The 27,462-nt window shown below is 43.5% G+C and overlaps 2 protein-coding genes and 1 pseudogene across 3 annotated transcripts in view; 1 reads left to right on the plus strand and 2 right to left on the minus strand.

Moving 5' to 3' along the window:
* Positions 1–12,169: 12,169 nt before the first annotated feature.
* LOC139412601 (protein SAND-like) lies at positions 12,170–16,975 on the minus strand (annotated as a pseudogene).
* A 1,032-nt stretch (positions 16,976–18,007) lies between these two features.
* Positions 18,008–23,107, plus strand: LOC139414265 (TRAF-interacting protein). 2 transcript variants are annotated; one of them, XM_071162166.1, is made up of 16 exons: positions 18,008–18,486; positions 18,729–18,840; positions 18,991–19,048; positions 19,192–19,278; positions 19,413–19,452; positions 19,570–19,697; positions 19,795–19,889; positions 20,004–20,117; positions 20,712–20,799; positions 20,923–21,012; positions 21,145–21,233; positions 21,348–21,503; positions 21,616–21,667; positions 21,822–21,929; positions 22,147–22,197; positions 22,391–23,107. In XM_071162166.1, the coding sequence occupies exons 2-16, from the start codon at positions 18,743–18,745 to the stop codon at positions 22,502–22,504; spliced, it is 1,368 nt and encodes a 455-aa protein (XP_071018267.1). In that variant the 5' UTR covers positions 18,008–18,486; positions 18,729–18,742; the 3' UTR covers positions 22,505–23,107. The 2 variants fall into 2 exon arrangements, with proteins under 2 accessions (XP_071018267.1, XP_071018268.1); XM_071162167.1 differs by having other exon boundaries at positions 18,410–18,530.
* A 2,128-nt stretch (positions 23,108–25,235) lies between these two features.
* The window catches only part of LOC139413356 (metabotropic glutamate receptor 6-like), a 35,363-nt gene continuing 33,136 nt past the window's right edge, over positions 25,236–27,462 (minus strand). Inside the window, exon 11 of the mRNA XM_071160618.1 lies at positions 25,236–25,475. Within this exon, the coding sequence (XP_071016719.1) occupies positions 25,236–25,475 (240 nt within the window). The remainder of the gene's footprint in view (positions 25,476–27,462) is intronic.

The raw sequence follows: 27,462 nt of genomic DNA on the forward strand, positions 1-27,462 counted from the left end.
TGTATTCCTCAACTGAGCGCACGCATTCACCTCCTCTTCGCGCATAATACAGCGTGCCAACTTCCAAGTGCATAAAATGACAGTAAGGTAGATAGATGCAGCTTGCCACTTCACTTAAAACATTTATTTCCAATTTCATTATTCTAAAATAGTCATTGTCATTTTTACCAGTTCCTGTTGGATATATTCGGACATTTTGGTTGAACATAAATGGTTATAAGCCTACTGTACTTTGTTTCGGTCTTGTTCTTGGAACAATGAAAATCTTACAAAAAAAGAAACAAAATCTATACGATCTCTTTTTATTTTACATAATAGTTTGTTACACTCCAGATACAAACGAACAACAATTTACAGACACACAAACAATGACTACATCTCATCTGGCCGGACACGCATGCTTACATGCGTTGGTGGTTGACATGGTGCCATGAGATCGCCTAGGGCTAGGCTGAGAGCTCTTGTAAAAAATACAATTGTAAAACTTTCAAATCCATAATTTTTTCGTTGCTAAATCTCTTTTTTGTAGAATATTAAAACATACAATCTACTTGCAGTGAAGACACTCAACATTTACATTACATTCAGTCATCTAAAAGACTCCCATCCAGTGCGACCCACAGAAGCATCCAGGGTCAACGTCCTGCTCAAGGGTACATCGACAGATCTCCCACAAGATCAAAAACGAGGGCCGAACCAGCGACCTATCAGCCACAGGCCAAAGCTCCCATCAGCCTCAGGCAAACAGGCATTAGATGTAACAACGTTACCATCAGTATCATTCAAACTTAGGTATATTTGTTTTTATGTTGACTTTATTTTTTTGAGAAAAAAACATCTGTCTTGATATATGGTGGTCTTCAAAGTCAAAGTTAAAAGACTTTCATGTTAAATCCATTTGTTTGCCCTGAATAGCCAGCTGTTGCTTTTTTTGCTACACCTGCTGGTTGGAAGGTGGAGATGGCTGTGTCTGAGATGTTAGAGAGGCAGCGGGACTGTTCCTGATCACCGCTGATGTGTGGTTGAATTTCTGGTTCTTTACTGCAGACGATAAATCACCCAGTTGGGTGCTACTGTTGGCAATGAAGGATCAGCTACCTAGGGAGGAGCGGTACTGAAGGAACTGGGAACGTTGGACAAAGCCATGGGCCCTGATGAAGAGCTCCTGGCTTATCTGACAGACTGACTTGCTCCATGGCTCTAATGTTGGCTTACCATCGATGCACCCTCTGCTCAAGCCATACTGACTTTTCTAAACTGCCTCAACTCCATTAGTTTTCTATGTTTAATTTGTTGTTCATTGATGGACAAGAGGACCACAATGGAAATACGTTTCAACACTTTTTTTGTGTTATATTCAATGGTTTTTACATACATTGTATCAACGTGTGGTTGAAATGTGTCTTTATTTATTTTTCTAATAAATCAAATATATACACATACATATATCCTATACACCCCCGTCACTAGTGCCTGCATTATTGTTTGCCACCTGGCCTTAAATTGTACCAATTACTTTTCCTTGGGCACTCATGCTATTTCAACAATAAATCATTAGATTTTCCATTGTGTCAATGATGGCGGATTGATTGACTTCCAAGTTTTTTGTAAAAGTTTTTTCAAGATGTGTGATGAGAAGAAAATCGTCCAGCCCATTGGACAACATTCACACTTCTCACATCTAGTAATCTCCCACCTGCACACTGCTGCAACATGAACATAAGAATGGCACCTAAAACACTGTAGTATCTTCGGAACAAAAGCTCTCACAGGATACACCCCCATATGCCATGTCTTGAAATATGCATTGTAATACCACAGACAGAAGGGGTAACCCAGACAGGTCACATGGCTATAAAGCTGAACCATCCGTTTAGAACGTTTTCTCGTTATCCTGTGAGAGCTTTTTTTCCGAAGATACTACAGTGTTTTAGGTGCCATTCTTATATTCATATTGCAGCAGTGTGCAGGTGGGAGATGTGAGAAGTGTGCGGGAGGGCATGAGATTAAGGAACGTGTAGTATCGGTGGAGAAAGTTGTGTGTCTGTAAGCTGTGGGGCTGGAGATCAGAGGTGTCCGGTCAGGGAAAGGCAGGTTGAGGTTGCCAGGGTCAGAGTAATACAGAAAGTGTCATATGCTGAAACAGTGAAGAGAGTGGTAGAGGAAGATGGGTACAGGGTAAAGGATCCTGAGAGGATTCCTGTGAGTAGTCAGAGACCAATAGAGAGGGATGGGAATAATATGTGCTTCGGTCAGATGGGTTTCTTAGCATTCATAGCCATGATTGTCAACAGTACTGCAGAAATGGAATGTAGGTCACAGAAAATAGAGGTTGTGGTGGCAGCTACAGACAATTACTTGGGATTGCAAGGTTTTACTGCAGAAGATTTGTTGGGGGTGTTAAGTGGTAGTGTTCTGTTCTTGCAGAACATTGGCCTGGAATAGGGTTAGATAGGGCTAAATAGTGGAATGGGGTCCAATCCCAAAGAAGAAGAAGAACCTTTTTTTCTCACCATCAAATATGGTAGTGAGAGGAAGTCCAGTCCCAGGCAATGGGAGAGGATGGATTTTTGTGAAACTGGGACAACATTCTGCAAATCTTCTGATCAATGAAACATCTGATCTCAATAAATGTTTCTGTTTCCAAAACTAGAAACTGTTACAAACACAGTGCACTAAGTTTTATAGACCTGACGCTTTGCCAAAGTTTAAAACAATATATAATTAAGTGTTGTTTAGAAGGAGTGCAAGGTTGAATTAAGTTTGTGCACATGCACACTTCACTGAGGAGGCATTCCCTAATGGAAATATGCAATTCATGCTACAACACGCCAATTGGATCTCAGAAGCTCGTGATTGGCTTTGCCAACCTCCTTGTTGTTCTGCTCACTATGCTTCTCCCACAGTAAATGACACAGGTGAACTGTCTTAAATTAGCGATAAATATCTTTGGTTATACTTCTGACAGACAACGTCCTAGCTCCACCCACAACTTCCAGACTTTATAGCATTCCCAGAAAGCTTGGATTATTGAGTCATTATTGGTTTTACACTTAAGACATTACTACTAGTGTGCTGTAGAATTTGTGAATGTTGTCTCTTGTATAATGCATTATATACATTAGTTTATACTGGATAACATGTTCCAACTTTCCTTCCATCTTGTGCCAACATCAGTTCTTTTTAAGTCTCGGTTCTAATAGTTTATATATTTGTTCTAAGATATTGTCAGTTGGATATGCTCTCTGCAAGATTTTATATGTCTTCCCTGTCATATGAACATCCTTTTCTGACTCAAATAAGATTTCAAAGACACTTTTGGCTTGCTGCTAAATATAAGGTGACAACTAAATAATTGTTGATGAATCCTAAATCATCCTTTTATGGATATGTAATCTGGATCATGTGAGATATAAATAAAAGTGTCCATATGGGATCAACTACCCCCAAGCAGATAAGAAAAAGAACTTGAACACACAATAATGTCTCTGCTTTGGACTGGGCAATACATGTATCACCAGGCCAGAAAAATGTTGTGGAGCTTGCATTATGTGGTCAATGGATTTATCTGTGTCTAGATACCCGTTTGCACATGAAAACACAGTTAAAGGATATATTTAGTGATAAGTGATTATTGTATGTTGGAATCAAAATAAACCCTCCTCTGCTTCTGTGTAAACCAAATTGAGCAGGTTGAGACAAACCATTGCTTGATTAAATACAGACCCTTAAACTCTGACACCCTGGTTTTGTCTGACATCCTAGTCAAGTCCATACACTTACTGTAAGAGAAAACATAATCCTAGACTTACCACCACCATGAAATTCAGTTGACTCTTAACATACCTAGCCTACTCCCTGAGTCAGCAAGGGAATGGATGACACCCAAAAACAGTTCAATTGAATGCCTTTCATGCACTTGAGTATGATGCCAATCTTGACCCATTTAATAGATCACACTGTACATCATGAAAAATACCATCTAAAAATCATATCACATATAGAATATACATTATCTTATACTGTATCTTCATATACACAGGAATGAGAATCATTAAAATAATCTGCATTCCTGCCAAGAGTAGTACAGGAAGTTCCATTGCTCCTCTGGAGAGTCCCTCAAGGTTGCTCTGTTGTCCAAAAGATTTCAAATCAAAATATTATGATATGTAACTTTTAAGTTGCATGTACAATTTTTGAAACTATTGGTCAATCCAAAACAACTTTTTAATTCTGTCATGGAAATACATGTATTTCCTGTTACCAAGTCATTTACGGATTCTATGCCTTTAGTCTTCAATGTGGACCAATGTATTGGGGAATTCTGAAAAGCTCTCCAAGGATTGCTCCATAAGGTTTTGTTTTCAGGGTGTTATATTGGTTCTTGAGAATACGTTTCATTTTCTTCCATGTTGTTATAGTGTTCTTCACTATGAAGTTGTTAATGTTCTTAGCTTTATTGTTTATCCACATAAAAAGACCCTGGAGATGAGCATGCGCATCTTCAATATGTACCCATTACTCCTCTTTAGTGCATTTAATATGTCGCAAGTAGAAGCCTTGCAAGTAGAAGCCTTGGGTGGCATGTTGATACCATTCCAAGTCTGGAAGGTTACAACCACTATCCTTTTTATTAATATAATTTTATTTGCCCATATGAAGTCTATACTGTCTCTTGTAAGTAGCCTATGTGGTTGAAGTGGCAACAGCAGATGAAACAATAAGTGTCCCCTGCCACTGCTTCGCTAAAAGGCTGAGGAGAGAAATGTAACCACTATCACATTTATAGACAGAGCTATGGATACAAGGACTGACCATCCATGATATCAACATTATAGTTTTAACCATGTTTTGAAGCGATATAGTGTTTGTTTACATTTACTTTGTGTCACGCCCTGGTCTTAGTATTTTGTGTTTTCTTTTATATTTTGGTTAGGCCAGGGTGTGACATGGGTTTATTATGTGGTGTGTTTTGTCTTGGGTTTTTTGTAGGTATTGGGATTGTGGTATAGTGGGGTTGTCTAGAATAGTCTATGGCTGTCTGGAGTGGTTCTCAATCAGAGGCAGGTGTTTATCGTTGTCTCTGATTGGGAACCATATTTAGGCAGCCATATTCTTTGAGTGTGTTGTGGGTGATTGTTCCTGTCTCTGTGATCGTTTGCACCAGATAGGCTCAGTCACTTTGGTTTTTTCTTTTCACTTGTTTTGGAAGAGAAGAGAACGAGCGCCATTCTCCTTGCGGAGATGGTGCTAAATACATCAACACGGTCGGTCCCTGGGATTGGGCTGGCTAACACGATTAGGTTTGCTTGGAAGGAAAAGGAGATGGAGCCTTTAGGACGGGAATCTTTTGGAAGGATAATATTGATGGGGATTCTAAAGCTGACAGTGAAGGACGTGTTTTGTTTCCAAGGCAACTCGTTGGAGGGAGCATACGACGTGGCACTATATACAGAGGCAAAACACGATGATATCCTGAGAAGGGCAAGAGCAGTGGGAGGTGAGAGGCCGATGTGCCACTACGAAATAACAAGCCTGGCGAAGAATAATTTTAGGGTTGTAACTGTCAACATTTACAACCCTTACGTTAAGGATGAAGAGGTGAGGGCTTTTCTGGGGAGATATATGGATAACGTCTCCTCAGCAAGGCACCTCAAAGACTCCCTTGGTTTTTGGAATGGGAGGAGAGGTTTCCAGGCCCTCCTCAGAGAGGATCCAAAGGGACATGGTGGCTACCTCCATCCTCCTGCTATGTTCTCCCTGGGGGCTGACAGGGGGACGTTGTTTTATGCACGTCAGCCCCCATTTTGCAGACGCTGTATGGCCTACGGTCACATATTCGCCTCATGCAGTACAAGAAAATGCAGATTTTGTGCATCTGAGGATCATGAGGCGAGGGATTGTGACAAGCCTAAGACGTGCCATGGGTGTGGCTCGTCAGCACACCTGTGGCGGGGGTGCCCGGCCCGTCAGCGGTCATATGCGTCTGCGGCTGGGGGGGGAGCAGGGGCGGGGGATGGGGGAAGAAGAGGAGGGGAAGGAAGCACACCTCATGATCAGAGTACAGGTCCAGAGGGGAAGGCCACAAGGAAGGAGGAGGAGCAAGAAGCGACGGAAGGAAGAGAGAAGGAAACGGAAGGCACGGGAGTAGGAGAACCAGGAAAAGCGGCGGAAGAAGGCAACCGAGTGGAGGAGCATGAGAGAGAAGAAAGCGATGGAGGAGTGGTGGAGAAGGAGACGGTGGAAGAGCAAGTGGACTGGGGGGAATGTGCCCTGGTGGAAGAGATGAGGGGTATGGTGGAGGAGCTGGCGGGGGGGGGGGTTGGTATCTCTCCACTGCCGTCATCACCAAAGAAGAGAATGAAGAGGAGGGAGCGATTGGCCGACAGTGAGAGGGAGGGGATGGCCAAGAGAGTGATGGGGGTGGGAGAAACCTCTGGGTTGCTGCTGGTTTCCACAGGCTCTCAATATCTGTTGGGTGGGGACACACCTAACAGGACTCAGGACTGGGTACAGGAGGAGGTGGGGAGTTTTTTGTTTGGGGACTCAGCCTCCCCGGATTTTTTTCCAATCCAGCTGCAGCACTGGGGAGGGGGAGGATTGTGGGGGTAGACCCAGGGTGCAGGGCACCCCGGAGCCAAACACTATTCCTGCATCCTGGGTTGGTGAGATGGAGGAAGAGGAGGGGATGTTGGGAGTACAGATGGTGTTATCACCGGTAAATATGGAGCAGGGGAGCATCGGGTGAGTCTCCTGTTTTTGTTTTTTTCTGTCTGGGTTTAGAATTTGAGTGTATTACATGTTTATATTTTATTCTTTCATGGGGTCTGATTTTACTTTTGTTAGTTTAAATGTAAGGGGTTTAAGGGATTGTGTTAAGAGGAGGGCGGTTTTTAGTTATTTGGAGGGTGTGGGGTTTGATTTTTGTTTTTTACAGGAGGTTCACCTGAGGGATGGAGGGGATGTTAATAGGTTTAAGAGGGAGTGGGACAAGGGGGAGTCGGTTTGGGGTGTTGGGGGGGTGCACTCATCGGGGGTAGGGATTTTGTGTGGGCACAGGGAGGTTAAAGTGGAGGATTCTTTTGTGGTAATGCAGGGGAGGGTTATAGGGGTGGATGTCACGATAAGGGATTGTAATTTTAGATTAGTGGTGGTGTATGGACCACAGGTGGTGGCAGACAGGAGGGAGATGGTGGACTGTCTGACGCCCCTGTGTGTCACAAATAGGAAATTAGTGATAGGGGGGGATTTTAATACAGATTTAGGAAGAGGGGGGGATAGCAGTGCAGGCGCCATTGCCAGGCTAATGGCTTGCCATGGTCTGGTAGATGGTGGTCTGCACACTACTCCGAAAATGGACGGTCCTACATGGCGCAACTCCAGGGGGGTTGAGCGGAGGCTCGACTATATTTTTGTACCCAGGTCTTTGGGTAAGTTGTCTGGGCGGCTGTTGCCTGTTTCCTTTTCGGATCACGACGGGGTGCTCCTGCAGGTGGGGTCGCCAGTCTGCCTCTTTGGTAGGGGGTACTGGAAGCTAGATCGGGATGTGCTGGAGGAGCAGGCTTTTGTTGACAGGTTTTATGGTTTCTTTTGGAGGCTTGAGGGTCTCCGGTCCATGTGCGAGGGGGTGTTAGAGTGGTGGGAATTAGTTAAGGTGAGGATTAGGGCTTTTATAATAGGGTATTGCAAGAGGAAAAAAAGGGAGGAGAGGAGGGAGGTGGATCGTATCCAAAGGTTAATTGAACTCGAGTACGAGGCAGGCAACCTCGGCGGGTCATTTGACTGGGAGAGATCCGCAACCCTAAAGGCGCAGCTCAGGGAGTTGCAGGAGCGGAAGGCTCGAGCTTTCCTGGAGCGTGCGCATAGTGGCTTTCTAGAACACAATGAGACTTGTTCTGCTATGTTCTTTAAGTCGGTTAGGGCCAGACAGAGTAGGAAGGTAATGCATGGCGTTAGGGAAGAAAATGGTAGTATAGTTAGAGAACCAGAGGATATGGTCAGGGTGACAACTGATCATTTCCAAGGTTTATTTAAGGAAAGGGAAATAGATGTAGAGCAGGGAAATGTGTTTTTAGAACACTTGTCCAGGCGGTTGCCGGAGGACATTAGAGAAGTGATGGAGGCCCAGATCTCACTAGAAGAGGTTGAGAGCGCTCTTAGGAGGATGGGAAAAGGGAAGGTGCCTGGGATAGATGGGCTGCCGGCTGAGTTTTATCTCAAGTTTTGGGGTATACTTGGACCAGTGGTCCTCGAAGTCTTGAAGGCCATCCTTGAGACGGGGGTCCCGGGGGGATCAATGGCTGTTGGTGTGCTGTCACTTTTATATAAGAAGGGGGAAGTAACAGACCTTGGCAACTGGCGGCCGTTGACCATGCTGTGTGTAGATTACAAGCTACTTGCAAAGGTTTTAGCAGACCGGTTGCGCACAGCCCTTCCCTACGTCGTCCATGAGGATCAGACGTGCGGGGTAGAGGGCCGCTCTATTAGATGGAACCTACAGTTAATCAGGGACTCCATCGCTTGGGTTGAAGATAGAGGACTGCCTTTAATGGTAGCAGCGCTAGATCAGGCGAAAGCCTTTGATCGCGTGAATAGATCATTTTTATTCAGAGTGTTAGGTCGATTAGGATTTGGGGAGAAGTTCATAGGATGGATTCGTACATTATATGTCGGAGCGGGGTGCCGAGTTAGTGTAAATAGTCACTTGGGTGACGTTTTTGACCTCTCGTCTGGGGTCAGGCAGGGGTGCCCACTCTCGGCTCTCCTCTTCGTTCTGTACATGGAGCCTCTGGGGGCTGCCATTAGGGCAGACACAGGGGTGGAAGGCTTGTTGATCCCTGGAAGTGGTGGGCTGCGTGTTAAGATGACGCAGTACGCCGACGACACTTCCTTGCTGCTGTGCAAGGACTCGTGCCTGACAAGGTCCCTTGCCATCTTTGGGGATTTCACCCGAGCGTCGGGAGCAGTTCTGAACCATGCAAAGTCTTCCGTCAAGTTTTTCGGAAGATGGCGCGGTAGAACGGATGTGCCCGGGGGGTTATCTCTCTGTGAGGGGGCCCTGAGGATTCTCGGGGTCCATTTTGAGATCTCCGGCTCAGCGGCGCTAAACTGGAACATGCGTATCGCAGTGGTACAGAGGAAGCTAGCAATGTGGAAGGCTAGGTATTTGTCTTTTATGGGCAAAGTCCTGGTTCTAAAGGTGGATGTGTTGCCGTCTCTTTTGTATTTGGCGTACATCTACCCATTGCCGGCTAGTCTGAGGAGGCCTCTAGTGAGGCTTGTGTTTCAGTTCATGTGGAGTGGCAGGTGCGAGTGGGTCGCCAGGGCACGCATGCTTTGTCCCATCGGGGAGGGAGGTAGGGGGGTACCACATTTCCCCCTCAAGCTGGACGCAATTTTTGTTTCTTTCTTGTTAACGGAGCTTGCTCATCCAGTGATACACCCGTCCGGTTACCTCCTGCGGGTGTTCTTCTCGTATCAGGCGAGAAGCGTAATGGTGTGGTCTAACACGGGTCCTCGGGCGGAACAGCTGCCGTGGCACTTTGGTCATGCGGCCAAGTGGCTGCGTGAGCACCCTGAGGTTGAAGTTGCCCGAGTAGGTTTAGATCACAGGCACCTGTACGAGGAGGTCAGAAAGGCAGGGAGTCCGGCGCCTGTAGTGGGCATCTCGGAAGTGGTCTGGGAGGGAGTGCAGGCGCGGGGTCTGGACAACAGGCTCAAGGACCTGAATTGGTTGAGCCTCCATAAGTGCTTGCCGGTACGTTCCATCATGTACCGGTATAGTTTGGTGCAATCCCCCACCTGTCCAAGATCTTCTTGTGGCAGGGAGGAGACTGTGCGCCATGTCTTTTGGGACTGTGCCTTTGCCGGAGTAGTATGGGCTAGGGCACGGGTGTTGTTAGGTTTGGTAAGGGGGGATTTTGTATTGACGTGGGCCAGGTTAGAGAGAGGTGTAGGGAGAGTGAGAGGGACGGATAGGGACAGGTTTCTGCTCTGGCTTCTCATGAGTCTCTTTAAACGGGGGCTGTGGGAAGCCAGGCAGAACATGGTGAAGACAGGGAGAGATTGGGGGGTGGAAGGGATAGTGAGGAGGGTGGAAGGAGATTTGAGGGGGAGGATGAAGAGGGAGGAGAGGAAGTGGGGGCAGCATGCTGCCCGGGAGAGGTGGAAGGGGGGTTTAGGGCTGGGTGTCATTTAGATTTGTAAGGGGATAGATTAGGGACGGGGAGATAGGGAAAGGTAGTTTGTAGGATGACGGGGAGGGAAGATGCTCCCCTGAGGTTTTGTTTGGGGTTTTTGTTTTGTTTAAATTAAAATACCACTATTTGAGTTTGTATGGAAATTATGAGTTGTACAGAATGAATGGTATTGATGATAATAAATTATTTTTATAAAAAAAAAAAAAAAAAAAATAGGCTGTTTAGGTTTTCACGGTATGTTTATTGTTTTGTATTGTTCATGTTTATATTTTATTAAACATGTATCGAAATAACCATGCTGCATTTTGGTCCGCCTCTCCTTCGACAAAAGAAAACCTTAACACTTTGTTTAGAAACATTGGAGTAAAACAAGCTTATAGTTTGTGTTCAGATTGAATACGACAGTTGAACTAAGCTCATGGGGCATTTATAAATTAAATCCTTTAAGAATCAATGGGTACATATCATTCATATTACAAGTCCAAAAATGGATGTAGCTACTGCAGATTGCTAGCCTGACAACTCACACTAAAATCTTCCGCTGCTCTGTCGTTTGCTACATACTTTAGTCTGAGACTGCCATCATTGAAGTCGTTTGTGGTGACGAAGGGTGTTGTACAAAAAAAAATAATCAGCGATTGGATCGTCTCTAACCAATCAGAGTGTCAAAGCCAATGAAGAATTTTCAAACCAACACTTTACCCACGTGTGTTCTGGCTTTGGCCCAACCCATCAGTTTCTGGACCAATCAGATGGCCCAGAACGTGTTCGCATTCGGTGAAGGGTTGGAGAGGTACTCAGATCCAGGCTCATTGCGTAGAAGAAACTAACGTCTCTGGGCGTAGCCTAGCGTTTGGCCGGAGCAAGGAGTCTGGGTAGCCAGGCAAGCAGATTGGTTTTTATTTAGTAACTATTTAAGCGGCAAAGGTCATATCTGATGCCAGTTGTCTTATGATAGCCTACAGACAAAATCCTCACACTGTGTTGTATTCAGAGATTAACACTTGTCCAATGAACTTGTCCAAATGAAATCCTTTGCCTGCTTTTTAAAGCTACTTTTACTATTAATTTGCTTGATCTCCAAGGGAAGGCTATTCCACAGACATACCTGTATGGAAAAAAAATGCTCCTCGCAGTACTGTTTACTCTTGGGATTTTACAAGACAAAACACTAGGGCTGGTATTGTGACTGTGTTGGTTATAGACCATATCAATGTGGTTTTTCATGTAACCTGGGGCACAATCATTTAAGATGTCAAACATATGATTCAGTTTAAGTTGGTCCACTCTGGACTCCAAAGGCAACAAGTCCACCTCCCGGAACTCCTGCATCCCTATGTGGGTCCTAGGGGGGACATTCAGCATATACCTGATAACATTATTTTGCATGACCTGCATGCTCTCATTCAGCTTTAGCCCACTATACCACAAGATACTTTCCCAAGCAGATCACCTTTGACAGTGAAATCCTTCATCCAAAACCCAAGCAACAAATAAAGACACAAATAATAATTAAAATAACTCATCTGAGCAACACAACTGTAATCATGGGAGACTTTTCCCCTGGGAGTATGCAGATAAACAAAATAGTGGAATTAATAGAAGTATGTGTTTAAAGTAGGTGCATATACAGTACTGTAAGTAGAGTGCATGGGGCTAACTGCATTACAGCCAGAAAGTGAGATTAATCTTTCTTGGTTTCATCAATTAATGGGCTAACCATTACGGACTCTTTTGACAATAGAAGGCATGTTTCCATTGACCCACGTGTATTTGACAAAAGCAAGTCGCAAAAAACAACAACATTAGGACGTGTAATGGAAACGGCAACTATAAGAGAACTGTTCTAAACAGCGTCATTTTTATCTGCTCAACGGGTGGATTCTTATTTTGTCTGGCTTTCTTAATTTGTCACGACTTCCGCTGAAGTTGGTGCCTCTCCTTGTTCGGGCGACGTTCGGTGGTTTCTAGCTGCCACCGATCCATGTTTATTTTTCCATTTGTTATGTCTTGAGTGTACACACCTGGTTCCCATTAAGTTATTATTATTTCCCTATTTAACCCTCTGGTTCCCATTATGTTTTATGCGTGACTATCCCTGCGTGGATTATGTTGGCTGATATATTTTACTTTTTTAAAGTACGTTATTTTACTCAATTCTGTGTCCTGCGCTTGACTCCGTCCTCACCTCTGCACAACTGACATAATTGCAACAAATGATGGAAACTGTTTTTCGAATAAATTATGATTGCTGAATAATTTTGAAGGTACCCGGGCACGTTGTGATCACGTAACTATAGCTAAAGCTCCACTCCACATTTAAGTATAAATCCCTACTGCTTGCTTAATCTTTTTTCTCAACTATACACATTATGTTTCTTCCAGGACAAGGATTGTCCTGACTTTCAATAATGCCTGAATTGCTTCACCTTGTTTTTCTGGTTGGCTGGCTCACCTGGATAAAACGTTCACTATGCAATTATTTCAGATCTACAGGAGCGCACGTTTTACCATGGCACGGACCGTGGCGATACGTTGGCAGGGCACATTATAATTATTAACATATGGCAAATTAATGACAGGTCTATTACAGTTTCAAATAATCATCATCTTATAGCAATTGGGACACCCATCACAGATTTCAGCATTGTTATTAATAGAAATGACTGCTGCATATCTCTCAATTCCCATAAGTCAACCACCAATTAAAATCATGAAATTCTGTTTGATAAAACATAGCTTTACCCTCATTGTGATTACCTAATTTTACCCCCTGATGACCATAGACTGAATAATCTGCAAAGAGCAAACAGACTGCATATGCACAAAAGTGATGCATGATGATTTGTTGGCATTACATCCATGACCTACAATAGTGTCCATCCGTCTTCAAGGTCACGAGGCAGCAGGTTTAGAGGGCCAGGGTTTCTTAGTACTGTAGCTAGGTCAGCTGTGGGCTCAGTATGTCAGGGGACTGAGGACAAAGAGGCAGTCGTCCTCCCTCTTGATCCACTCCAGCAGCTTATTAACAGCGGCCACGGCCTTGGTCCCCAGGGGACTGAAACAGCGGTAGAGCTCAATGCCACTTGTCACCTGACGGAGAGGTAGGGTAATGGAAGAGGGTTTAGAGGAGAGATTAATAACCATGGTACTACAGATATCCCCTGAAGAGAGCCGCATGGACAAACATCTTCCTTCTACACTGCAAGACTGTGCATTTCAAGATCAGCTGCAATGGTATAAAACCAGTGTACTATGCTTACCCAGGCCAGCATGTTCTCAGTCTCTCCACAGCGGTAGGTGGAGCGCAGGGGGCGTGTCGGGTGGTGCAAGTGGCTTTGGAGGTACTGGTACAATCCCATCAGCCTCTCCTGCTCCTCTACAGATTGGTATAGCAGGGGCAGCTCAGGGCTGGTGGAAGACACAGAAACAGAATGGGGAAAAAAAGAGGTAAGACGGTTATCAAGGACTATAAACCGTATAAGCCGTGATGGTGTACACCAGTGGCTCCCAAACTGTGGTTCCCCCAAAAATTATATTATTGTTTATTTTTTAAAGGAACTCAGTCCGGCTTTCAACTTAGTCTTGAAAGTTTTAATAGTAGAATGCACAAGGGGCAATTTCAAAATTGGGTAGTGTTTTCCTCTTGTCATGTCAGCCATAGAGAGCTATTTATAACTTGTCAGAAATGTCCACATCAACTAGTCCATGTCGGCTAACATTTTTAGCTGGGTTTTTTAGCCCATAGAATAATGTTTGAGTCACTTAAATATCACACATTAGACATGGCAAAATGTATAGAATTGCAAGAAAATTAGCTTTAAAACTGCTACATTTGCTCTGCACCCCATGACAAAAATGTGTAGAATTGCAGGAAAGCTTTAAAGCTGAAACAAATATATTCACCAACATGAGGGGTGTGAACAGTTTGTACCATGAAAAGTGCTTGTGCTAATAGAAATAGACATGGAACGCAGGGGGGGCGTGGGATGTTCCCCAATACTTGAAAGGAGGGCCTGAGTGAAAAACTTTGGGAACCCCTGTTGTACATTACATAAATCGTCCATACTCACCTTGTGTAGATTCCAGAGGTCTTGGACTTGTACAGAAAGTGCCTGAGCTCTGGGATGCCGACCTGGTTGACAGAGTAGCTGGGGAACTTCAGTGTCTCCTTCAAGGCCTTGTAGGCAGTGCGTTGGCTCAGCCACTCCAGGAAGCGGTGCTTGCAATCAAAAAGGTTAAAGAATTCCTCCCGGTCGGCGGACACCAGGATGAGGCAAAGGTCAGAGGCCGGCTCCAGGTAAGAGATGTGGGTGTGGAAGAAGCCAGCAGTGCTGAACTTAGGGTGGCAGATGGGCGTCCAGCCTTCACCCTCGTGGAAAGAGGACGCCCACCAGGTTGAAGAGCAGGTGCAGGTCCATATGGTGCAGGTACTGGTCCTTCTTGCGTACCAGGGTGACCAGGCAGTCCCCAGCCAGGAGGATGGAGAAGACCAGGTTCTTGGTCTTGGCAGCCTGGAGGAGACCAAGTCGCTGGTGGAGCTGGCAAGGGGGAGGCAAGTGACAGTGCTGACGAGCAGGCCCGGGTCACGGTCCAACAGACGCAGCAGGTTGTCCGTGAGATGCTCGGAGACTGTCAGTAGGCGGCCCAGGTCATAGTTCTGCTTGTGCTGGAAGATGTGGTTGAGCTGGGTGAGGTTGAGCAGGCAGACGATCTGGTAGTATATGTACTACAGCTCACGCGTCAGCTCTCTATCTGACTGACAGGTCTGGGAAACGCCCACCAGGACCAGAGGAGTTTTGCGAAGGAACACCACTCTGTAACCGTCTTGAACAGAAGATTTGAATGAGAGGGCAATAACACATCTACAGTACAGTACAGTCAGATTGTTATTTTGCAATATGGCATATCTTACTGACTGAGATTTGAATTGCATAGCCTACTTTATAGTTGTTCACTATGTTTCACTGACAAAAACTATGACAAAGCTACTTTACCCTCTAACTCTAATTTTCCACTCCACAGAGATACTCCCCAAATCTTCTACTCACCTGCGTGAATGGAGCAAATGATACTGTTGTCTGCCTTCACAACGAAGACCAGGCACCATCATGACCCCCATGGTGCTGGAGAGGGCCTCCTTTGTGCCGTAGCGTGAGTAGATGGGCTTGCCTGCCTCGCTCAGTACAAACATGTTTCCTGTGGCTACGACAGGCCTCACTGCACACATCCTCTTCCTTAATCCTGCTTTCTGGGCACACCTCCTCCTCTACCTCCACCTTATGCTGCTGCTCCTTCTGGGTCTCCTCCTCAGCCCCCAGACACAGAGCCTCCTCCTTTACAGACGGTCTTGACTCCCAAAGCACAGAGTCTCTTTCAGTTTCGATCTCAGTAGTCACCTCACTGTCAGCAGTCAGGTCCTCAAAAGACTGTACATGAACAAACACTCTCCTGGCCAGCACCTGTGGAGATTAGATGTTTTTAATACAGTGAATCTTGACATAAACCCATTCTCATAAAAAAAGTGAATACAGGGGGAGCATATATGGCTTAACTAACAGCAAACCCTGGGTTAAATATTGATTGGTCTGTTATACTGTTGTGAAGGACAATTGTATGTCTGTGCTTTTCTAATAACCAATTTGACTGGGTTCATGCAAGTGACTGATTGATCGTGCCTGGGAGGAATCCTCACTATCAGTATCTGCAATTTGGCAGTACGCTCAGAACATTGTCTTGAGAACCAAAAGGGGTGTCTCAGTTTCAAGGTCTCAGCTTGGAGAGAAGAGGCCTCGTGAGGTATTGGTTGGTTACATGCATGAACCAAACGTTAACGATTAATCAATTATGAATAATGAATAAGCTAAAATCATGCAAATATAACTTGTCTGTGTAAGAAGTATATACTGTGAGATAACTAATGGGACTTCCTCGGCAGAGCTCACTTCAGACCTGCACTTTATGCATCTAAGTTTGACTATGACCTCTCCAGCTTGCTGATTACTTTAGGTGTCCCTGGTGGTAATTTCCACGACACTGTACTATTACTTACAAATGTCAATTGATGAAATAGTGAAATCTACAGGGGAAAAAAGGAAATTAGTAAAAGTGTAATAAAGTATAAGTGAATTCAGTTTATGGATCTTGCTGGAAGGACAGAGAACTGAGCTGTTTCAACTGTGCTTTGACTACGACACTGAAAACAGTCATTCCAGATAAAGATCATGAATGGTGTGTATTATGAATTTGTTTATTTTACCTTTATTTAGCCAGGTAAGCTAGTTGAGAACAAGTTCTCATTTACAACTGCGACCTGGCCAAGATAAAGCAAAACAGTGCGACACAAACAACAACACAGAGTTACACATGGAATAAACAAGCGTACAGTTAAAAACACAATAGAAAAAAAGAAAGTCTATTTACAGTGTGCGCAAATGGCGTGAGGAGGTAGGCAATAAATAGGCCATAGGAGTGAAGTAATTACAATTTAGCAGATTAATACTGGAGTGATAAATGAGCAGATGATGATGTGCAAGTAGAGATACTGGTGTGCAAAAGAGCAGAAAAGTAAATAAAAACAATATGGGGATGAGGTAGGTAGATTGGGTGGGCTATTTACAGATGGACTGAGTATGATACGCTGACAGTTTTTCTGTGTGACTATGTTGCTATCATGATAAAAAAAATAAAAGGGAAATATGACTGGTACAACACTCTTCAGTCAATGGCTATGGTCATAGAGATGGAAAGAGGCCTCATCATTGTACCTGTGCCATTGTGGTGTATGTGACAGCATGAGCAATGCCATTGAGCCTATCTCCATTTTAGGGAATACGTTTTCTTCTTCACGATTGGCAGATCCCTCCTGATGACCCAGTTGGACATGACTCCAACAGGGTCACCAGGAGGGATCAGCCAATGAAGTTGGAAATTACACACTGTTGACTACATTAAAATGGTGGAAGCGCTCAATGGCGCTGCGGCGCCAATGCTAAGACAGCCTTTCGGCCACTAGAGGCCTCTATCATTCTCTATGGCAATAATGTAAAACCACAATGTTAACAACTTGAGCTGAACTTCTTTGAGCTGTTCCTGATCTGCTGAGACGGAAAACAGATAGAAATATCTGTCATTGTTCTCCAGATGTATAAATGTGAAGCATCCGATTGGCGTTTCCACTCACTACCAAATATGGTGGTGAGAGGAAGCCCAGTTGCCGGCAGTGGGAAATGATGGAACTTTGGCCTTGCTACATTCTTCAAATGTTCTCATTGATGAAACATGTGATCTCAATACAGTTTTGTTTCCAAAATTCAAATCTGTTACGAGCAGAGTGGACCCTTTTGTCGACTTTACTCAGTCAAAGTTTCCAAAAAGTGCTAGATTCCAATCTCGCTAGATCCTGCTAGGCTCTGCCCCTCTCCTTGCTTGTTCTGCCCACTATTACACATTTGTTCACATTGGAAACGACAGGCCGTGGTCTATCTTGAGTTAGTTATGGACATAATTTAGCTGCTAGATTATGCAGCTAAATAGAATAGTTAAGAAGCTGAAGAATTTTCCTGCGTGTAACGTTACACAAAATAGCTACCTCTAATTTCTTCGAGTCGAGTTAAAATGCATATTGAATGTTGTAACGTTAACCGTTGACTGTCACTGTGTAAAATAATACCACTCGCTTGGGCTGGCTAGCACATCATTTTCTGACAGAGAAGGTACAGGGGTGCAATCATTAGTACACAGTTTCGTTTTGCAACAGAAACGAGTTTATTTTCGACAAATTCAGGTATGTCCCTCCCCGTTTCGTTCAGTTCAAGAAACGTTTTGCAACAGAATCGTCGTAGCGAAACAACTGAGGCGTATTCATTATCATTGAATCTTGTGGAATTAAGTATTTTCTCCACATTTTCGCTAGCATCCCGAATGCTTATATTTTCACTTCACGGTGGTTTGCATGGCCTTGATTGCCACAGATTCGTTCCTATTTTCGGCGGGTTTAGCTCGCTATTTGTGTTGCGGTTAACACTATTTCAGGGTTGAAAGAATGCCACGGTTTATCTCAGAGCAATCTCTTTTACGGCAGAACTCAGACTGAAAGAAAGCAGACAGGAAGATATCTGAACGTACCATTTGGATGATTACGTACACGCAAGGGGCGGGGACTTTTACGTTCGAACTGCGCCGCGCGAGTGTTGTGCGTGCTAGCTAGGCGTAAACAGGATTTCATAGTTATTCGAACTGCAATGAATAATATACGTTAATGTAACAAATACTCGATAGCTTTAAGGTAAATACGGGCGAATGTATGCAACACAGCCTGCTGTATCGTAGGTGACAATGAGGGTTAACAGCTATCTAGTTGGCTAACGCGAGCTAGCTAGGTTGCTAACTATTGGTTAGATAACTATTGGCAATAATAGCAAAGCTAGCTAGCTAGCAATTTAGCTACTGGTAGCTGATATCAACATTAGAACCAGCAAACATGACTATGTTGAACACAAAAATGATAACTTGCTTTTTTCTTGACAGGGTGGTCTTCAAAAATGCCTATTCGTGCCTACTGTACCATCTGTTCAGATTTCTTCGATCACTCCAGAGATGTGGCTGCCATCCACTGTGGGCACACCTTCCACTATGAATGGTGAGTTACCAATGACTGTCAGATGAATCAGTCTCTACATTAAGGAAATAGTTTGACTAGCCAGTACTTGTGGCCCTAGCCACATTTAATAGTCTAGCTATTGTTAAATGTCAGTTGTGTGTAACTTTTCACTCTTTCCTCTGCTTACAGTCTTCTTCAGTGGTTTCAGACTGCCCCCAACAAGACATGTCCACAATGTAGAAAACAGGTAGGACTAACTTGCTATACTGCTGACACCCTTCTGAACACTGGTGTTTCATTCTGTACACGTTACATCAATCCCATTCATCTCAAAATAACCCTACAAATACTTTTTCTACATGTTCATCTTTGTCTGGACTCTCCCCTCAGGTTAGCACCAGACACATTATCAACAAGTTGTTCTTTGACATTGGTGGTGAAGGAGAGGGATCCTCTGCGGATCCAGAGTGTTTGCAGGTAGGCCTACACCAGGAGGACTACCATCTTGACTCACGTTGTGGCAACATTGAATAGAACATTGTCATGGTGTGTGAATTTGGGATATTATTGTATGATGTCGCTTATTCAGTGTTTCATTTTTTCTTCTGCAGAACGAGCTCGATAGAATGAAAGCTGTTTTAAGTACCAAAGGTAAGAGGCCAGTGAACATAACTGATGCTTGCTTTGATAGACCACGTGTCATTATGATGGTGTAACTGTTTTTGCCATTTGGACAGCTGAAACATTGACTTGTATTTCTATCCTCAGAGAGAGACTGGAGGGACAGACTGAAGATGGTAGAGGGCTTGAAGGAGACTGTGGACAGGCAGAAGAAAGACCTGGACATTGTTAGGAAGGAGATTGGCGAGAAAGATATGCTCTGCTCAGTTCTCAGGGTAGGATGTTAAGTTGTCAAACATAAAGCCAAATGTATTTACATGCTCCTTTCTACCTGACATCTCTCTAACATTTTGAGGGTTTTGGAACTTTCAGAAACAGATGAAATACCTGGAGAACCAGCAGAGTGAGACTCAGGCTGCTAAGGAGGAGGCCCGACGACTCAGGACCAAAATGAAAACATATGAGAGGTAGCCCACAGACTCGCACAATAACAATTTTCTGACTTTTGTGCCAACCCAAACCATACTGTGCTGGCTTGAATATTTTACGTGTGTGTGTGTGTGTCCCCTTGTCCTTCCCAGTCTGGATGTGGTGTTACAGGGTCAGAGGGCTGAGGTGGAATCCATGATCAGTGACATGGGTGTTGGCCAGGCTGCCATGGAGGAGCTCTCCATCTACTGCATCTCTCTCAAGAAGTAAGGAATGTCAAACATTTACATTATACACTGAGTATAGCAAACATTAGGAACGCCTTCCTAATATCAAGTTGCATCCCTCCCTTGCCCTCTGAACAGCCTCAATTCATCAGGGAATGGACTCTACAAGGTGTCAAGCGTTCCACAGGGATGCTGGCCCATGTTGACTCCAATGCTTCCCATAGTTGTGTCAAGTTAGCTGGATGTCCTTTGGGTTGGACCATTCTTCATACACACAGGAAACTGTTGAGCATGAAAAACACAGCAGCGTTGCAGTTCTTGCGTCTGGCACCTGCTACCATACCCCGTTCAAAGGCACTTAAATGTTTTGTCTTGCCCATTCACCCTCTGAATGGCACACATACACAATCCATGCCTTAGTTGTCTCAAGGCTTAAAAACCCTTCTTTAACCTGGCTCCTCCCCTTCATCTACACTGATTTAAGTGATATCAATAAGGAATCATAGCTTTCACCTGGTCAGTCTGTCATGGAAAGAGCATGTGTTCTTAATGTTTTGCATTCTCAGTTTACATTGTCAGGGCAACAGTGTTTTGTAAGGATATTTATCAAGTAATTCCTATTATCCTTTGCAGAGAATATGAGAACCTAAAAGGGAGCCTCAGATATTCAAATGAAATGTCTGAAAAGCTCAAAAGGGAGGTGTTTGCTTCAAACAACAAGGTAATACATGTAAAAATATATATATATTTTTTAGAAACACATTCATTGAATTGTTCTGTGCTAATGTGGGATGTCTCACCTATTTCCAATCTGAGACTGACACAGTTTCTCATATCTCTGTAGTTGCAGAAAGCCACAATGGAGATGAACAGGACCAATGATGACATGAAAGCTGTCCAAAATGACTTGACCAACGCAGACAAAGAGATCACTGTAAGGAGCCCTCAATTCTGTAAATTATGAGCACTGTGCAATTTGCAAAGCTATGTTATATTTGGGTAATTAAAAATACTAATGTATTTGAAAATCTGAGTTTACTATTCCACTACTTTTTAACACTGTTAGAGTCTGAAGAAAAAAGTTGAGATTCTTCAAAAGACCCTGAGCACACCAACCCGCACTAACGAAGCCTTGAGCCGACTAGTCTTTGAGAGGTTTGTCACTTCACCAATCGATTTCTACACAGCGCGTGCTACTTAGTATATAGATACCTTCTTGGTAGATCTGGTGTTAGTCACTGATTGGGGTCTTTCCCCCTTGTCTTTCAGCCCTGCCCCAGTGCAGCTGCAACAGCCCCGTCTCCACCAGCCTGCCAACAGTGAGGACATTGACCTTAACATGACCTTTGACATCACCACACCTGACCTGGTGGATAAGAGGGCGTCACAGGTCCCATCCAAAAAGATGCGTCTGGATCCAGCCACGTGAGTCTCCCTCTACAGTGTGTCATTGACGAGGGACACATGCTCCTGACACTTATTTGTTAAACGTTTCTGAAGTATTGATCATATTTATCTTTTGTTCTTTCTTTCTCAGGTTGTCGTCCTCGCCAACCAAACACCGTGACAGCGCCTCGTTTGGAAGCAAGGTATTTTACCACTTCCAAGGGTTCACTTAACACATGCACCACGTGTACTGACTTTGTGATGACCACATTGCTTTGGATACATTTTAAAGCTAGACGTGTTGTACTTTAGTGTGCATGGCATGCCATAAGCTTCTGTGTTTATGAATTCTCCCAGGCCAGAGAGGAGGAGGTGCCAATGGGTACATTCTTCCGTAACTCCATTCTGTTCAGGAAGAAGACCTTTGGCAGCATGCTGGACCCCCAGAGGAGTAAACTGGGAGCTGTAAGTAACCTGACTCTATTCTCTTTCCCTCACAACACTACAGTTACTGTATGATTGTTCTGGTGTTTTTCTGTTCCACATTTTCACACCCTCAATTACAGTGAAGTACAGTGCATTCCACCTAATGACTTCCAAAACATGACCCACAATTGCCCTTGCTTCCCTGTCTTGTTCCTGTCAATGAAATAACAAAATGTATGACTATCTCATATTCCAGGTCAGAAGTGGTTATGATGGACTTGGAGGGAGAACCAAATTCTTCCAACCTGTATCCTTTTCTTAAACCGTACAATTCAGGTTTTGAAGTACATATTGTGACTGTAGTATATCCTCTATGATGTCTATTGATAAATGTCTGTTATACATTACTGTAACTAATCTCATAGGAAACAATCAGGGAGAACAGGAAAATGCCATTTGTTATGGAATGCCATTTTCCTTAATTCGGCCACCCACACCAGTCTCCTTTGTCAGATATTCGCCCGCTCATGATGACGGCAAAGAGAAAAAAGGTTTCCCGACCAGCTCCTCCCAAGATCTCCACCTGTCTTACTCTGGACAGTTATCTGGAGTGACCTATGACCTGTCCATCCCTGACTAATACAGACGTGTCAGATGCACCTCTGACACTAGGGGCCAGCCGGTCTGGAACAATCGAGAGAGGAGCAACCTGAATAGGTTTACCAGTCCAGTAAAAGGACTATGGTCTACTTTGGTTTGCACTTCTTACTTGAGGGCTTGCTCCAGGCTTTGGGCATGAATGGGCACAGCAGATGGTTTGGTGTAGAATATTTGTTTTGGTGTATTGAGACTTCTTTTGTCTCATCATGGAACTACGTAGTAATCTTGTTTTGAGGTGTTTCAGTTTCATCTAATTGTAATTAAGTGTGCGGTACAGAGTTATTCTGAGAACTTTCCTGTATTATGAGCATCTGTGAAATGTCAGCCATTTGACTGTTGCACATCACAAAAAAATCTCTTGCGCACTTGAACATTTATTGTTTTACTAACGCTGTCTGAATATTGTAATACAGCACTGTATTGAATATTTGTTTCCCACTTCCCCAGAACATCATCATCTTTTAGTGCTATTTATTTTAGATACATACATACTTTTACTTGTGATTATTGTGTAAGATCTCTTATGTTTGTGAAATAATAAACTATAGTTTCCTTAACTTGAGTGGGGTGTGTTAATGTATGTTATTTTTTTAGTTTCCACACTATGCATCTCACTATGATACTGTAGCAGAGACGTCCTCTCCACCGCATGGTCCAGTAATGTGTCCCACAGTCCAGTCTCCATGCTACAGAATGGTTAATTAAGTTTCTTTGCCAGCACGTTGTTGTTTTACTGTACATTTTTAATAAATCTCCAGCAGGGGGCAGTGTAATGATGATGGCAGCCTCACAATGGCTACAGTTACAGAAGTGCAATAGTACGAAGGTTGAATTATTGGGTTTTATCTATATTTTCGTTTTCACGGTATTTTTAAGTTAACATTTATTTTTTGAATTAAATACTTTGTTTCCTGAACTTGAGCAGAATCCCAGCCAAGCCAAAAAATAATCTTACTGCAAATAACTTAATGGAAACGGTGCCGCATCCACTGCATTGTGTTCTGACAAAATCAGAACGCAATACCGCTCGGCACAGAGTGATTGCTACAATCATGCGATATGCAATGTAGGACTGCTTGGAGTGTGACCTGAACTGGGCTACCGTCATTTTGTGTACCATTACAGTGCCAAAGCATTCATTTTCAAATACGTTTACATAATTTAAATGATATAGTAATTTTATTTTAAGGGAAACTTGTAACATTACATATATTTTGAGAACACAAAAGAGTGATTTAATGGCACAATATTGAAGAACACAAGTGATCATTGATGCTAAAACCAGTGATATTATCAATGAACTCAAGTGTTACCATCAACTGTTCTCACAACCGCAACACCAGCAGCACTATAAAGAAATTAGGAACAATCTACGGAAATGCCATAAGTTGCTGTCTAGTGTCTACCATGTGTTGTTGTGATTCTAACAACATATTGTCTCAGAACACAATATCCTGTTCAGATCCACTGCTTCTCAATTTAGAAAGTAGCATCGTATAGAAGTTATTACTGCTAAAGCAAACTAAACCAAAGCATAACAGAAAATGTTATAATATTAAAATGGTACCTTACATGAGATCTGGCAGTATTGATGTCAGTAATCAGAATTCCCTACAGTTGTTTCTCTTTATCACTATGTCATTCAAGAACCCAACACTAGTTATTCCAGGATAAAGTGGTGCATAGAGAAGCTAGTTCCTTCCAGTGTAATAAGTAAAGTATAACCACGTGTCAAAGTTGTGACACCCATACAAACAGTACTGTGGAAACATTCGTATAATGTACACACAAACTCACAACCCATGCAGTGCTGATAAATCACGTAAACAACGAAGCTTGTTCTCAAAGGATCCTACTTTAGGTCTTCCAGTGAGGAAAAGGTTTAACATTTTATTCACTATTGATCCAACTAATTGTCCTGAGAGAAATCAAAGAGAACTAATTCATTGCCATGGTCGCTTAGACATATCCTAATGTAAAAGGAGACTTTGTCCTGAAATCTAGCAAAGCTGTCCACAATGTTCATTGTGTTCTGTTCAGGATTCAGGATGATCCAGGATGATCCAATGCGTCGACTGTTCCATTTACAGTCAGGTCACAGCATCTGTGGCGAGTCAGTGAGTGTGTATTTCAAATTACAGAAAAGGTAGCATCTCCATTTTCCTTTATTTCCATTCCAACCATGAGACAATGTAGCCTTCACCACTGATCAAAAACTGGCTTTTATTTATTTATTTGAATTTTACTTAACCTTTATTTAACTAGGCAAGTCAGTTAAGAACAAATTCTTATTTACAATGACGGCCTACCCTGGCCAAACCCTAACCCGGACGACGCTAGGCCAATTGTGCGCCGCCCTATGGGACTCCCAATCACAGCCAGTTGTGATGCAGCCTGGAATCGAACCAGGGTCTGTAGTGATGCCTTAGACCGCTGCGCCACTCGGGAGCCCCCTCTCTGCATGTGAGGGAGTGCTTTGCCAAGGGAGACCATTATAAGCTGTCGTCTGTTAGGTGCCAGGTGTCGTATTCATCTCTGGTTTCCTGCTGGATTATCTAAAGTGATTGAAGAGAGAGACAATTACCAATTGTTTTAGTGAAAAATGAACACTAATCTGTTTCTATATCATTGTGAATACATAAGGTAGCACAGGTGAGGGATCAGTGGATACCGCCGCTGCTTTACTCACTGTGATCGGTCAGGCACTATGGCACTACTTTTGGACTCTCCGTTCTGCTTGTCGTCTTTCTGGGAGAGTTGTGAGGTCACTGTGGAAGCCACAGCCTTGGAGCTGCGCTTGCGTTTCTGTACGTTCTGCTCCGGTTGGAAGATGATGACATAGACCTTAGGGACGTACAACATGCCCAGTGACACAGTGGCACTCAGGCTCATGGACACCGTCAGGGTGGTGGTCTGGATGAACATCTAGAGCAGAGGGAAAGCAGGATGAAGGTTAATAATAAATACCTGAGTATACACCTAGACATTTTACAATAGGGTTTTGATTGCCTGGCTGAGTACTAAATGAATTGTTTGTGTTGCGTTCACAATTCAAAATACACCTTTTCCTATTTTTCCTTTCTATCCTATGCCTATCCTTCCATCTATTTATCTGATAATACATCTGAGAATGAGAATATAGTATTCTGATAATATTCTGAGAATACAGTAAAACTGTACATTCAATCAATATTAATAATAATGTATGGAGGTTGTCTTACATAATATTTTCCATGGCAATCCCCATGACATACCTTTATTATACCTAATTATTGTATGAAGAATTGATCGACAGCAGGTCAAATAGGAGGTACACAGTATACAGACGTTGTTTCTTCATCTGAATGCTCAAGGAGACAGTTGTGTTTTTAGCCTGGGATGAATGATTTATATCCCAGTATAAGCACTGAGGAGTGGTGCTCTATTTATGGGCCTTCAACATGTCTATTCACGTGTTGTTCCTCTGTTGTCAGGCTGGCAACAACAATACTGAGAACAGACTTGTGATCTGAGTCCGATGCACTGACAATTCAAAAGCAGTACATGTCATGAATAAACGAAGAAATACATGCCATGAAAAAATAAATTAACAAAGACCCAAAGTGCATTTGGAAAGTATTCAGACCCCTTGACTTTTCCCTCATTTTGTTGCGTTACAGCCTTATTCTACAATTGATTGAATTGTGTTTTTCCCCTCATCAGTCTACACACAATACCCCATAATGACAAAGCAAAAATAGGCTTTTAGAAATTTTTGCAAATCTATAAAAAAATATCACACGTACATAAGTATATAAACCCTTTACTCAGTACTTTGTTTAAGCACCTTTAGAGGCGATTACAGCCTCAAGTCTTCTTGGGTATGATGCTACAAGCTTGGCACACCTGTATTTGGGGAGTTTCTCCCGTTCTTCTCTGCAGATCCACTCAAGCTCTGCCAGGTTGGATGGGGAGCGTCGCTGCACAGGTTTTTTCAGGTCTTTCCAGAGATGTTTGATCGTTGTTAAAGTCCGAGCTCTGGCTGGGCCACTCAAAGATATTCAAAGACTTGCCAAGAAGCCACTCTGGCGTCGTCTTGGCTGTGCACTTAAGGCTGTTGTCCTGTTGGAAGGTGAACCTTCACCCCAGTCTGAGGTCCTGATAACTCTGGATAAGGTTTTCATCAAGGATCTCTCTGCACTTTGCTCCATTCATCTTTCCCTCAAACCTGACTAGTCTCCCAGTCCCTGCCGCTGAAAAAAATCCTCACAGCATGATGCTGCTACCATCATGCTACAATGTAAGGATGGTGCCAAGTTTCCTCCAGACTTGAGGCTTGGCATTCAGGACAAAGAGTTCAATCTCGGTTTCATCAGACCAGAGAATCTTCTTTCATGGTCTGAAAGTCTTTAGGTGCCTTTTGGCAAACTCCAAGTGGGCTGTCATGTGCCTTTTACTGAGAAGTGGCTTACATCTGGCCACTCTAACATAAAGGCCTGATTGGTGGAATGCTGCAGAGATGGTTGCCCTTCTGGAAGGTTCTCCCATCTCCACAGAGGAACTCTGTAGTTCTGTCAGAGTGACCATCGGGTTCTTGGTTACCTCCCTGACCAAGGCCCTTCTCCCCCGATTGCTCATTTAAGAATGATGGAGGCCGCTGTGTTTTTGGGGACCTTCAATCCTGCAGAAATGTTTTGGTACCCTTCCCCAGACACAATCCTGTCTAGGATTGGGACAAGACTGTAACTACTAATTGGATATCATGAAATTGGGGAGAAAAAGGGGGTAAAGTTAAAAAACAAACATATATATATATATATAAAATAATAATTCACACATTGAGGGAAGTCAGTAGAAAAATGTAAGAAAAAATAGCCAACCCCCTAAGTTTGCCAACACCTTACATTCACACTTCCCTATTGATCAACTTGCA

This window comes from Oncorhynchus clarkii, chromosome 7 (assembly GCF_045791955.1).
Source record: "Oncorhynchus clarkii lewisi isolate Uvic-CL-2024 chromosome 7, UVic_Ocla_1.0, whole genome shotgun sequence".
NCBI classification, from domain to species: Eukaryota; Metazoa; Chordata; class Actinopteri; order Salmoniformes; family Salmonidae; genus Oncorhynchus; species Oncorhynchus clarkii.

Excerpts from the sequence above, each read along its gene's own strand:
- LOC139414265 (XM_071162166.1), top strand. The coding sequence starts at position 18,743 with ATGCCTATTCGTGCCTACTGTACCATCTGTTCAGATTTCTTCGATCAC. Across the intron at positions 19,698-19,794 it reads TGCTCTGCTCAGTTCTCAGG|AAACAGATGAAATACCTGGA; the intron begins GTAGGATGTTAA and ends TGGAACTTTCAG. Across the intron at positions 21,668-21,821 it reads GCGCCTCGTTTGGAAGCAAG|GCCAGAGAGGAGGAGGTGCC; the intron begins GTATTTTACCAC and ends GAATTCTCCCAG.